General features: G+C 38.5%; 1 protein-coding gene across 5 annotated transcripts in view; it reads right to left on the bottom strand.

Moving 5' to 3' along the window:
* Nucleotides 1-14,249, bottom strand: part of Phtf1 (putative homeodomain transcription factor 1) — a 36,318-nt gene that overhangs the window by 17,161 nt on the left and 4,908 nt on the right. For 3 of the 5 annotated variants that reach the window (XM_076933052.1, XM_076933050.1, XM_076933051.1), the window contains 4 exons: nt 6,370-6,471; nt 5,112-5,181; nt 3,875-4,033; nt 1,188-1,344 (listed from right to left, as the gene is read on the bottom strand). In XM_076933052.1, coding sequence (XP_076789167.1) covers nt 1,188-1,344; nt 3,875-4,033; nt 5,112-5,181; nt 6,370-6,471 — 488 coding nt within the window. The remainder of the gene's footprint in view (nt 1-1,187; nt 1,345-3,874; nt 4,034-5,111; nt 5,182-6,369; nt 6,472-14,249) is intronic. The other 2 variants (XM_034499903.2, XM_034499905.2) reach the window with 1 other exon arrangement.

Raw genomic sequence — 14,249 nt, 5'->3', positions numbered from 1 at the left:
TTACATACACCACATTCTCCACATGTACTTGGCTGTCCATCCCTATAGTACATTTAATCAGGAAACAACCAGTAACAGCATTGACATTCTACTTGGTTAAATGATTGACCTGACTGTTACAGATACTGCCTATAAATCACAATGAGACACAGTACAATGTTCAGTTTCCTTAGAAAATATTAAATTTATAAGTAATTTCAATTTAAAAGCAATGTTCTGAAAATAACATTGAAAAACAAATGTGTTAAACTTCACTAACCAAAATGTCAATGTCTTATTTATCAGTTGCCAAGGTAAACAAATCTAGAAATAGTCTGAGGAAAGAGAAAACCACTTTTGGAAAATAAATACTGAACCTTCTAAGAAAACTTCAATACTCCAAACACCACATATACCACACAATCAACAGAAACTTAACAGAATTAATATCTAAGCAAGTCAAAGAAATCAATTATGTACTTCTACTTGAGTGTGGCTTGTGGTTGTTGTAAGTCATGTTGGCCTGGAACTCATTACATAGATGAGACTGGTCTGAAGCTGAGACAATCCTCCTGTCCTAGCTTTCCATGGGCTAGGATACTTTATCCATTGTGAATTTTCACAAATATTACAGTTTTGATGGTGGTGATGGCGGCGGCTGCGGTGGCAGTGGCGGCGGCGGCGGCGGCGGCGGCGGCAGCTTGAAGTTTTTTGTTGTTTTGATGTATTGTTTTATGGTGAGACAAGGTCTCTTAATGTACAGTCTGGCTGTCCAGGAACTCTATATAGACCATGTTGGCCTTGAAAACATGGAGATCTACCTGCCTCTGTCTTGCAAGGTTGGGATTAAAGGTACATATCACCACACTATCTCCCATTCCCTTCCACTTTCTTTGCTCTTCTCTCTCTTTTCAGGGGACGGTGAAGATTGAACCTAGCCAGGGTCTTGTACATGCTCATAAGAGGCAGGTGCCCAACACTGACCTATACACCCCAGCCAGAGAATGCTTTTCAAAATCGTTATTGAAAATAGTATGCTAAGGAACAGTAGTAATTTTCCTTTTAAACATACTATGCTGAGTAAAAAAGGTCACATGAAACTAAGCACTTAGACATTCTTAGCATCAGGAGAAAGTGAAATGACTGTCACTTAGTCAAATATGCAGCAAAAAAGAAAGCACAGCACTCCAGTCAAGGTCTCACCTTACCTTCTTCTCCGATTTCCATTGTTTCCTGATGGCCTTGTTATCTGCGTCGACACGATCTGACAGTGGACGGTTCCCATGAGCAGCATAAGGCACAACGGTCCAAGCACTTCACTCACGCTCACAATAGGCATCAGGAGATATAAGACGATCGCTGTGACTGCAGAGGATTGAAAAGGCAAAGCAGTAGAGCACTCCGGAAAAGCACACTCTAATAACTGCACATGCTTCCTTCCACATGCTGTCCTTTTCAAAAGAACTAATAAAGGTAAATAATTCCCTACAACATTAGACTGCTGGGTAAGTGAAAAATAACCCACTGGAGGAATATTTTGCAAACTGGTAGCATGAAACTCCAGACATCCCTGGAGGACTTCCATCACAGGACAACCAAATGCCACATACAGCAGACAGTTTTGGGTATTTTAAGATTCATTTTAAGTTATGAGTAAAAAAGTCTGTGTGTGTGTGCCATGAACAGTGTCAGATCCCTGAATCCAGAGTTATAGGTAGTTATGAGCTGCCCAACACTGAGTGCTGGAAACAAACCCAGGTCCTCTGAAAGAACAGCAAATGCTCTTAAGTTCTGAATCATCTGTCCAGCCTCCAGAGAAGACAGTTTTGAACTACTGTTCAACTCAAATAAAAATTATTTCCCAAGGCCAGAGAGTATCTGGAAAGCAACTACTGAAGCTTTGACTCAACTACAACACAGTATTGCTTCTTTTCATTATATACAATACAATATATAATGATTTTCAATAAATAAAAATAAAAAATAGGGTGGTATCAAAATTACTATTCTATAGCTCTTCTAAATTTTAATAACTCTCATCTTATATAAACAGTTGCTAGTAGAGAAAAAGTTAGCACTAACCCAATGAACCAAGATCCTTGTTGGATAAATCTTCAGCTAATGCTGATGATGGCTGAATTTCAAAGAGAACCAAAGCCCCAACATGATAACAGCAGAGTATTCCTGAACTACATCCCTGCTGATTTGTGAACATAGAAATGATATATATAGACTCTAGAAAGCAAGCACGTACATATACAAAATGGAATTGTATTCAGGCACTCTTTTAATTTCTTACACTGTTATTTAACCTCTATTCTGGCAGACAATGTCTCATGCTGGTTTTGCTTTGGTTTGCTTATTGCTTAATTAGGTTTCAGGCCTATTGTTTGTGTTTCTCCACTCAGTTTACTCTAAGACTTTCTTCAACATGCTGGTTTTTTGGCCACACCTCATAATTTCCCTCTTATTCCCCTATCCTCTTTTTCTCATCCCTATCACCACACTCTTTTTACTTCTTAATCGTAATCACCCACAGATTTAACAATTCCTTCCTAAGTCTGGAGGGGAGAAGGAAGAGGTCTTGACGGGAGGAGGTAATAGAATACATGTGATGAGAGTGGGGGAGTCAAGCTTCTGTGCAGTAGGGGAGGGGGTTTAAGGAAGGGATAGGAGAGGGGATGTGGTGATGGTGGTTAAACCAAAACTGAGTTTGCCAGTGCTCCAGTGGGTGGCCCCAGAACCAGGCAATAAAGGCAGCAATGACTGGACTCAGTGGGTTTTAAGAACAAAAAGAGGAAGACACAAAGTTGGGTGAGGTAAACATTGGAGAGGATCCATGGGGAGTTGGAGAAAAGGAGGGATATAATCAAACTTAACAATATATGTGTACAAAATTCTCAAATAAATTTATATAAATAATTTAAATTAATAAATTAATAGGTGTGTGTATGCTCAAGATTTCATTACATAAAACTAAATGTGCTCAATTATCTCATTAGTATTCAACTGGCTTTCATTTATAATACATGGAAAAATTATATACATATATACACACCCACCAAAAAACTATTCTAAAACAAATTTATTTCTGACTTTATTTTCTTTTCCTTGTTTTTTGTTTGTTGCATTTATTTGGTTTTGTTTTTTGTTTTGAAGACAGAGTTTCACCATATAATTATAACTGGCTGGGAACTTGCTTTGTCTGGCCATGAACTCAGAGAGAACCACCTGCCTCTTCCTCCCGCATGATGAGATTAAAGGTGGGGGCCACCATGCCCAGCTAAAAAAGTTTTTTAGGTTTTTTTATTTTGTATGAGTGTTTTGGGTGCACATATTTGCTGCATGTATCCTGCTGCCCACAGATGTAAGAATGGTGAGCTGCCAGGTGGGCGATGGGAATCATCCCTTCTTTTTGACTTATTATCAGTAAATATTTGATTTCTATACTTCAGTGATTGACTACAATGTGCAAGTGTAAGCCAAATAAACCCTTTCCTCCCCCAACTTGCTTTACGGTATTTCACCATAGCAACAGCAACCCTAAGACATCTAAGGAGCATAAAAATTTTCTTAAGAAAAAAAGAATTGCAAGTGGAAAAGGTTTATTTTTGTTTGTTTTTTTGTTTTGTTTTGTTTTGTTTTTCGAGACAGGGTTTCTCTGTGTAATCCTGGCTGTCCTCACTCTGTAGACCAGGCTGGCCTTGAACTTAGAAATCTGTCTGCCTCTGCCTCCCAAGTGCTGGGATAAAAGGTGTGCGCCACCACTGCCCAGCTGGAAAAGGTTTAAAGCCCTACTTTAAAGACCCAAATGAAATGGTGAGGGTACTGTAAGCCTCTATTATATACAGAAAAAAAAAAGCAATCATCATAGTTTATTCCATTCTTGATTTACCTTGCATGAGGTAAAGTAGCAGCAACCAAACAAAGATTCTGAGAGAGGTAACCTGAATCCACCAACTGCTGAACAATGGGAAAAACACCACTCGAACAAGCCCCTTCCGAGTGAGCGATGTCCATGGAATCTCAGGCTTGGCCTTGGCAAATGTTGAGCCTTTAAGCAGTCAATAAACAAAAAGTAAACATTTATTGAAAATGTGTAAGAAGCATGTATATGCATTGTACAGATGGCCACTTGTCACCTCACATTAGAAATGGGAGAGGGATAAAAATCAGCACATGACCTGGTCAGCTAAGATGCTGGCAAGACTTCTGAGATGATCTCACCTCAGGCACAAGGACAGATGCTCAAAACCAATCAGGATCACTGAATGGCAAACAATACATTCTTCTTAATGACAATCAGTAGTCTCCAAGTTCATCTTCCTTTCATCTCTACTAAGACCATGCTATGTCTACATGACCACGACGCATTAAAGCAAAGGAAGAAAGTGCAAAAACTTTAATGATGATGGAGAAATGTTACTTCTGAAAATAACTATGCCACAATATATAGACGACATCTAAAACTATTCTATGGTACTAGAGTGAAATAACATAGTAACAAACTAGGTGAAGTGAACTAATCTGCAATCCCAGTACTTGGGAAGCTGAGGTGCAAAGATTGAGCTTGAAGCTTTAAAAATAGGGGTCTGGGGTCTGGGAGGTGGGGCGTGGGGAAAAGGAACAATAGAACAATCAAGAGGAGAGTTGAGGGAAGAAGGAAGAAAAGAAGGGAGGAAAGGAGGTGGAAGAATACCAATTTGGTTTCTGTTGCTCTGACAAGCACTAACCAACAGCAACTTGGGGGTGGAAGAGTTCAGTTCACCTTATACTGAAGAAAGCTAAAACAGGAACTCAGGGAAGGAAGCTGGAGGCAGGAACAGAAGCTGAGACCATGCAGGAAATAAGTACACTGCTTACTGTCTTGATCCCATGGTTTCCTCAGCCTGCTTTCTTATACAAGGATCACCTGCCCAGGGGTAGCATCTCTCAAGTGAACTTGGCATTCACACATCAATCACTAATCAGAAAATACCCCAAAGGCATGCCCACAAGCCAATTTGATTGAGAGTAGTTCCTCAGTTGAGGTTTCCTTTTCTTGGGTGACTCTAGTTTGTTGAGAGAGGTAAGAAAGAAAATAAGAATACATGATATGTATATTAAAAAAAAAAATCAGTCTCCCCACTCACCTCTGATTAAGTCAACATCAATCAAGTCTGGTTTTATATGGCCCATTTTTTTTGGTTTGTTTTTGAAACCCTATGATAAAACAAAACAAAAACAGAAATGAGCCAAGAAAACACAGTTCTTTTAAGAGTAAAAGTAAAACTTATTTCTTGTGATGTGGTGATGGCCAAGCCTGTGAGGTGCACCAGAGGTACTGCTGCTGCCCTGTCTCCTAATCTGAGCACTCTCTACAGAGTCCCGTTCCTTCAGGAAACTCAATCCATGCACTGTAATTACCTTCTCTGTGTGCACAGTGTCATCGGTTTTTAATTTACCAGAGTATAGCTTAAAAACTTAGGGCTTCATAATAGGATAATTAAGCCTGGGCACCTGCATTACAAGAATCAAGTGTCAATACCCAACAGTGGTTTTTCTAGAGCTTCAAGGAATCCTCCAAAATTCTCCTTGCTTGAGAGTTACAGGCTGGAGAACTCTGGGTGGGAGTTTGCAGATTAAGCTAAAGAGCTTTATTATCTTGCTTTGTAGTGAACTTTCACTTCCCCTGGAGCCTCTACAATACATTTTATCCAATGTAATATCCCAAGTTTCCAACTCAAGGGCCTGTTGTCTTTTAGGGTACTAGGGGATAGAGGTCTAACCTTTCTGCATACAAACTCCACCCAATTTCTATTTTCAGGCCCAGAGTTCATCTCTGTCTTGGATAAAACCAGGTGCCTCCAAAGTCTCAGACTCTCAGGAAACCTGTAGGTAAGCTAGCTGTCCACTCAGAATTCCCCAAGATTCAAATCCTGGAATATATCATCTAAGAGGTTCCTCTTTAGTCCTGTTTCTTAATATTATGATGCATCCATTTAATAAAATATCATTATGCATCCACTTTATGTAATTTAGCCATGAACATCTTTTCAGAGAAAAAAAAAAACCTTTTCTGGGACTTGGTCTTCTATAATACACTTATCTAAGAGCAATGTAAGAATTCTAAAGTCTTTGTTGCATCCTCAAGTATCAAATGGTTCAACGTTACTTCAAAGAGGTGGCATTTCCTGTTTTGTCAGGTTTTTAGAAAACTGAGATTCTGAAAATTACAATAACCTTACCATATTATATGTATATTGGTTTGTCAAACACTTATTGCTATTAATTTTTTAAGAGATAAATTTTAGGTAGAATGATGGTTCAGTGAATAAAACATTTGGCACTCAAGTGGGAGGACCTGATTCTCATCCTTAGAACCCATGAAAAGACAGACCTGTAACGCACCTTTATAACCCCAGCACTCCTATGGTGAGGTAGGAGGCAGAAGCAAGGGAATCCCCAGCTTACAGACCAGGTGCCAGGTACACACATGGCTAACAAGAGATCCTGTTTCAAACAAAGTGAAAAGCAAGAGCTGATATTTAAAGTTGTCCACAAACATGCTGTGGTACACAGTGCCCACACTCACACAAATACATGTATACCACATGTGTCATATATTAGAATTGTGGGGTGAGGGAGAGATGACAGGTCTTGGAGAAATGGCTCAGAGGTTAATAGTACTTGCTGCTCTTTCAGGCAACCAGGATTTAGTTCCCAGTACATATGTGGCAGCTAACAACCATCCATTACTCCAGTTCCATGGAATCCAACATACTCTTGTGGTCTCCAAGGACAGGCACTGCATGCATGTCATTTATAGACATATATTCAGGCATAACACTTGTCTTAGTTATGGTTCTACTGCTAAGAGACACCATGACCACAACTCTTATAAAGAAAAACATTTAATTGGGGCTAGCTTACAGTTTCAGAGGTTTAGTCTGTTGTTATCATGGTGGTATGCAGGCAGATATAGCACTGGAAAAGGAATTGAGAGTTCTACATCTTCATCTGAAGGCAACAGGAAATGAATGAGGCACACTTCCTCCAACAAGGCCACTCCTACTCCAACAAGGCCACACCTCCTAAAAGTGGCATTCTCTATGGGCCTATTGGGGCCATTTTTATTCATACCACAATACTCATACACAAAATAAAATTTGAAAGATAAGAAAGATGAATTTTAATTTCATGCTCAACCATCAAAGTTAACGTGTGAAAGGTTAAGCATGTTTGCTCTGCCAGCAAGATGGCCTGAGTTTGAATTTCCAGGTCCCACATAAAAAGCTAAGAATGGCTACAGGTGCCTATAACCCCAGCATTAGGAGAGAGGCAGACTCCCAGAGCTCAATAGCCAAGGTCTATATAACAAGGTTCCAATACAAGAGACATTCTCTCTAGATGATAAGTCAGAGAATGAGAGCAAGACACCTAAATTCCTGCTGGGAATTCCTGATGCACACACAGGGACACAACATGCCCACACAGCTAAAGAAACCAAAGCCCAGCGATCCAAACCAAGTTAGCCTCAGTCCTAATCATTACATATCCTGTGTACATGGAACCAAATACATCACACAGCAAAAGGAGGAAGTTTTGTTAGAGATGAAACAGTATGGCTTGACCTTGAAACTGTATGTGATTTCCTCATTGGTTACACACAACCTCTATCCTAGTAGGTGAAGACTGAAGGAAGTGAGACACTTCTGCATTCACTTCCTGTGTAGCAGCCTACACCTCTGCAGAGTCCCCTCCCACAGTAAGCCCTAACAAAACTGTGATGCCATGTCACTAGTTTGAAAGCACGTTACAAAAACCCTGGGCAGGTTACTACAGTTGGTACAAAACCTGACATAACACCTAAAGGAAGGAACAAAACACTGGACAAACTGCCACCACATGGATAGACTATATATGTAACAGTGAATAAAAGAAACAAGTGAAGCTCTGTAATTTCTCCTGTCTATTTCCCAATGTGCTGAATTTTCATTTTATTGCCACTAAAAGAATAAACCTACAATAAAGTCTGGGACAAAGGGGAAAGCAACTTCTTAGCACACTGCGCTATGGTTTAAACCTGAAATGCTCCCTTCCCCATGAACTTAACATTTTTTTCACCTGCTAGTGGTGATATTTGTGAGGGTTGTAGGAGGGTGGAAACTTTAGGAGGTAAGGTCGCAATGTAGTCAGTCAGTCTCTGGTGATGTGCCACTGAAGGTTATACCTGCTCCCAAGTTCCTCATTCTCTCTGCTTCCTATCCACAAGGTGGGCCCTCTCCTACACATGCTCCTGTTTCCATGATATAGGACCTTACAAGGAGCCCAGAAATGGAGTCAAGAGCCCATGAGCAAAATAAACCATTCCATTTTTTGTTGCTTTATCAGAAATGGTAATAGAGAGATGAAAAAATAATAAAGAGGGCAGGCACATGGTCAATGACAAAAGCAACGGCATGTCAAATACAGCACGATAAGGACTTGTGTAACATACATCTAAAGCAACTCACACTTAATACAGCACAATGAGGACTTGTGTAACACACATCTAAGCAACTCACAATACAGCACGATGAGGACTTGTGTAACACGCATCTAACTTAACTCACATTTAAAAGTGGGGAAAAGAAGTCAGAAAAAGGTTTTCAAAGAAAATAAAGCCTGGGGATCAAAGTCGGGACTTCAGGCTAGGTGACATGAGCCTGAAGGTGATAAGCCACCTTGCCGCACCACTTCTTGAGTTTCTTTTCCCATGTTCTCTCATATTTAGAGATGTGATAGCAACTTTTTTAACTAAATGTATTTTGAGTAATTTTGTCTTGCTCTTTTATGTTTGTGAACAAGTGCTCTATCACCAATCAACACACAACCCCATCCTCACATTTTCATCTATAACATCTTTTTTACCTTTTGATCAAAGACTATCTTCAAAGACTTTCTAAAGTTGGTAGATGAAGCTTTATATTTACAAATTATTTTTACAAGGGTTGCATTTTTAAAATGGGACAATGAATATATAACAGATGATGTCCTCAACAAGGACAGTAAACATGTTTTGAAGGATATATGTGTGAAGATATAAGACTGTTCAATTTAAGTATTGTCATCCTTAAAACAGTGAGAAGACATTAAACTCCACAGAAGTTGTACTTCAAATTTGAATTCTGTTCTCTTCACAGGCCAAGAACATGCAGTACAGTGCTGTCCTGTGACAATGAGGAGTAACAGCTCCCAGCCACCATAACATCACAAGGGTAAACAGCCTGCACCCTGCTATGGCCACTGTTGCTAAGCTTGATGCTCAGGTTAGGTACAATAACCACTGACAGTATTTTCAGTTTGTAATAGGTCTGTCAAGAGTTATTGCATTCATTGTGGAATGAATTAGCACACATTATTAGTTCATATGGTTACTATTTTGGGAAAAGAAACCCTGTATACACGGAGAATTTCTCAAAAATATATGACCTATAATTGGCATTATATATAATTATATATCTCTTAAACTTAATCCAGGTCCACTTTTATAGTGTCTCATTACTTAAATATACTAATTAATGGTTCTTCCACTGTTTGTTTAGTCAGTTAGGGTCAAGGCCTTGATATATAGACTATACTGGCTTCAAAATTGAAATCTTTCTACCTCAGCTTCCCTCTCAAGGGATAATAAGCATGCACCACCCATCTTTAAAAAGATCTATAGATTTACACTAACACGGTAAATTCAAGTCAGTGCACTAGAAAACAGCTTTCTGAACAGTACCCTGCACTGTAGAGGGGCCAGCAACCATCTCACTCTTGTGATTAGTTTCTACAGAAATTCCACCCTCCTCTTTAGAGAGGACATCCTGGCCAGCAAGCTCATTTAATCCTCAGTACTAGAGCATCACTCAGTTCACATGTGGTTTTGGTACAGAGCACAAACTTTCAGACTACCAAAGAACAAGCTCCGATTCTGTCTTCTGTGAGAGGAAAACAGTAGTTATGTGAAATACGGAAGGTCTGAGGGTGTGTCTATTGACACCATGCATATGCTCGCAGAGTCCTGACTTCTGTCCTCTGTAACACTAGCACACTGACTTGAAGTCTTTCAAAGACTGAACAAAGAGCTTTTACTGGCTTTTTAATGGCTTTCCCTGTATCACTCGAGTGTTTCTTTTCTTCACTTCCCATCTACTTTCAGAACTGTACTGAAAGCTCTCATCTAATGTAGCCTCCTCTGCTGTTCTCATACCTCAGAGCTGAGCCCTTTCTCTTACTGCTGTATCTGTGCAAGTTTCAGGACAATACTGAACAGAGCTTAGTGCATGCACTTTAACGAGGAGGTTCATTCACACCCTTCAGCACTAAGCATAAAACACAACAAACAGCTGAATTAGCCTCTGAACTTCACTAGTCTTTTTTTTCCTAGAGATAAAGTTATGTCACTTTCCAATAGTATTTTTGTTCTAAGTTAGCTAGAAAAGAATTTCAACACATAGAGAATATAAAACTGTTTTGTTCATCTTAGGAAACAGCATATTAAATAGTAGTAACAGGAAATATTATTGGTTTAGTCTTATTTTGAAAGACTAAATTGATCTTTATCACTAAAATAGCATCAGATATATTTAATATAATCCCTCACTTAAAACATTGGAGGAAAATTTGTTTTCCTACATATACTTTTCCATGGTTTTAGTAAATTCATAGTTATACAATCATGATTATACTCAATACTTAGGACATAGCCAAAGCTATGTCCCCAAAAGCTTCCTTTTTAGCCTGTATATTTAGTCTAATTTTCATTAATATAATGTAAAGTCTGGGAGCTTTGTAAAAAAAAGGGAGGGGGCTAATTTGTAGTTGGAAGGAGTAAGCCCACATCTAGAGACAGCCTTCTTGTTGATAACCTCAAAGTAGCACACAGCATCACATGGAAAGAAAGCAGGGTCATGTGTTATGCAAACAGGGTTTTCCGTGTTCTTACAAAGTCACTAGGAGCAAACATGGCCACTCCACCTGATTTTATCTGATCCTAACAAAGCTCCCAAAGGCCCCACCTGTAACAAACACAATAGGATCACCTTTCCACTTTACTAATATTTCACAATTCAAATTAAACTTCAACACATGAAACCCTGTGAAGGAGACTCAACAACATCCTGTCTGTAGAAATTCCTGTTCCTAAGAGACAACAGAAAGCAACTACTGATTTATTTTCTTTGTACATTTCTAGAAATTTCCTATCAGCAGAATCATGTAAAACTGTTTTCCTTGTGTAAGTCCTTTCACTAGGCATATTATAGAGGTATACTGTATCTGTTAATGATTCCATTGTACAGACAGAAGACACTGGTTTAAGCATTCACTGTTTTGGGGTAAATGTGAACAGAGCTGCTTGTTTTCATTTGTCTTGTAGGTACCTAAAAACACAAAATCATGTGAGAAGCATACATTTAACTGTTTAGAGACCATCAAACAACTTTCAGTTTTCCATGCCAATCAATAGTTTCTGAATTCTCAGTTCTCTATATCTTTGCTTAGCAGAGTTGGTCTTTTTAATTTAGCTATTCTATTAGGGTGTACTATGGATCTTATTGTGATTTTAATATATACTTCCCTGATGACTAATGCAAAGCATCTTTTCATGTGCCCAATAGATTTTTCTAGTCTCTGATAAAATGTCTGCTTGAGACTTTAACCATTATTTCTGTTGGGTTTTTTCTTAGTTCTTTGTCTAAATGATTTGAAAATATTTTCATTACTTCCAAAAATGTAGCTTTGCCCCTTCCCTCATATCTGTTGAGATGGGGTCTTACTGTGCTGTCCACACTGGTCTCTAAGTCCTAGGCATAAGCCATTCTCTTGCCTAAGCCTCCCAAGTAACTGGGACTTAAACAGGTATATGTGACTGCATCCTTTCTTTCATTAAATGATATGTTTGGGTGAAATCTTTTAATTTTTGTAAAATCCAATGAATCATTTTTCTTTATTACTATACTATGTATACTGAGGTGCCACTGCCAGACTACAGAATAAGGAAGACAACCTGCAAGAACTATTTCTTTCTTCCCCACCTTGTGTATGGCAGGGATTGAATTCAGATTGCCAGCCTTGTCAGCAAAGCACCTTGATCACCTGAGTCAGCTCCTTAACTCTATTTAGGGACTGCTGATGCTATGCAAGGCCTTTCTATGTAGCCCAAACTGACCTTGAACTTACAATCTTCCTGCCTTGAGCTCCTGAGTGCTGGAATTTCAGGCATGCATCATTATATTTTTTTCTTTCATATGTGTTTATAAAAAGCCTTTGCTCATTTAAAAGTGACAATATTTCCTACATTTCCTCCTAAAAATCTGTAGTTTAATTTCTTATACTAAAATCTATAATCCATCTTTTATATTATGTAAAGTAAGAATAAAAGATCATTTTAAATATATTATACACAACTGTTTTGACACCATATACTGAAAAAGCTAACACTATCCTAGTTAGCTTCCGTTGTCAACTTAACACCTCTGGTGCCTAGAGTCATCTGAGGAAGTCTCACCTGAAATTGGCCCGTGATCTGTAGCCCTGTCTTACCTGATGACTTATATGGAGAGTCCAGTCCACTGTAGGTTGTGCCATTCCTAGGCAGGTGGGCCTGAAGCTTTATAAGAAAGCTAGCTGTACACAATGAGCATGTGAGCAAGCCAGTGAGCAGAAAGCAGTGTTCTTCACAGCTCCTGCCTGTGTTCCTGCCTGACTTCCCTCAGTGATGATCCCAAAGTATAAGCCAAATAAACCTTCTCCTCCGCATGCTGCTTTTGATCAATGTTTTTATCACAATAGAAAAAAACTAGGATGATGAGCATCTTTGTTAACAATCAATTTATAACAGAGCATAGTTAGCTTACACCTGTCCCATCATCACTGTCAAGGCTGAGGCAGGAGGGTTATGAATTCAAAGGCAACTGAAACTACCTAAAGAGGCCTTTCTGGGTTACCTAATAAGACTCTTGTCTCAAAAGACAAAAATTACATAGTGGTTCACAACCATCTGTAACTCCAGCTCCAATGGAGCCAGTGCTTTCTTCTGGCCTTCATGGGCATCAGGCACACATGTAGTGTACATACATACAAGTGGGCAAAACACCCACACATATAAATAAGCAAGCAAATAAATAAATAAATCTAAAAATATTTTTAATTAAACAAAGAGATAAGAATTTATCTCTACATTTCTCTTTTCTGGTCCATCAATTTATCAATCACGCCAATACAATATTATTTCCCTATTTTGTTTACTATAGATTCATACTAAATTTTAAGATCAAATTATATAAGCCTTTCAAATTTGACTTTTTAAAGTTTATTTTTAAAATTCCACATTCATTGCAAGCCATTTAAATTTCAGAGCTAACTTATTAGTTCCTACCAAAAAAGGATGGCTGGAATCCTGAAGGCATTTTATTAAATATACAGGGAGAAAACTTGTATTTTAACAATAATGAATCTTCTGGATCATGAATGAGATATGTTGCTCAATTTATCTGGACCCTTTCTAATATTTCAGAGAAACAGTGTATTGTTTTAGCATGCAAGCATTACATTTTCTATACAAAACTCATGCCTAAGAATTTTTTTATCTTTTATATTATACTGATGAGAATTTTTTTAATCTGTATGTGTGTGAGTATATGTTGTGCTCGTGTGTAAACCTGCAAGTCAAAAGAGAGCGTGGGATCTCCAAAGCTAGAGTTACAGGCATGGTTTGCTGGATTTGTCACAGGAGTAGTAAGAATCCTAACTCCAAGTCTTCTTGGAGCACACTTAACTGCTGACTTCTCTCTCCAGTCCACTTCTTTGGTTAATCTGATATAGGATCTTACTGTCTACAACACAAGCTGGCCTTGAACTCTTGGCAGTCCTCCTGCCTTTGCCTCTCAAATGCTGGGATATTTTCTTAATTTTGCTTGAAGACTGCCAAAGCTAATACTTAGAAACTCAAGTGATTCTTGTATACTGACCTTATATCCAAAGACCTTACTAAACTTACTGGTTAGTAAGTTTGTATAGGTTTCATGGAATTTTCTAACTATATGATTAGGTTAATATCAATAAAGACAATTTTCATTTCTTTCCTATCTTGATGTCTTTTCATTCTTTTGCTTGCCTTATAGCACAGGCTAGGATCCATGACTACATAAAAGTATGAAAATTGGGTATTCTTGCTTTTTTTCCTGACTATGGAAAGAGTAGTTTTTATCCATTAAGGGTGACATTTGCTGTAGGCTTTTTTCCAGCCTTTAATATGTTGA

Source organism: Arvicanthis niloticus, chromosome 4 (assembly GCF_011762505.2).
Source record: "Arvicanthis niloticus isolate mArvNil1 chromosome 4, mArvNil1.pat.X, whole genome shotgun sequence".
NCBI lineage: Eukaryota > Metazoa > Chordata > Mammalia > Rodentia > Muridae > Arvicanthis > Arvicanthis niloticus.
This window is presented reverse-complemented; position numbering and strand designations above follow the sequence as displayed.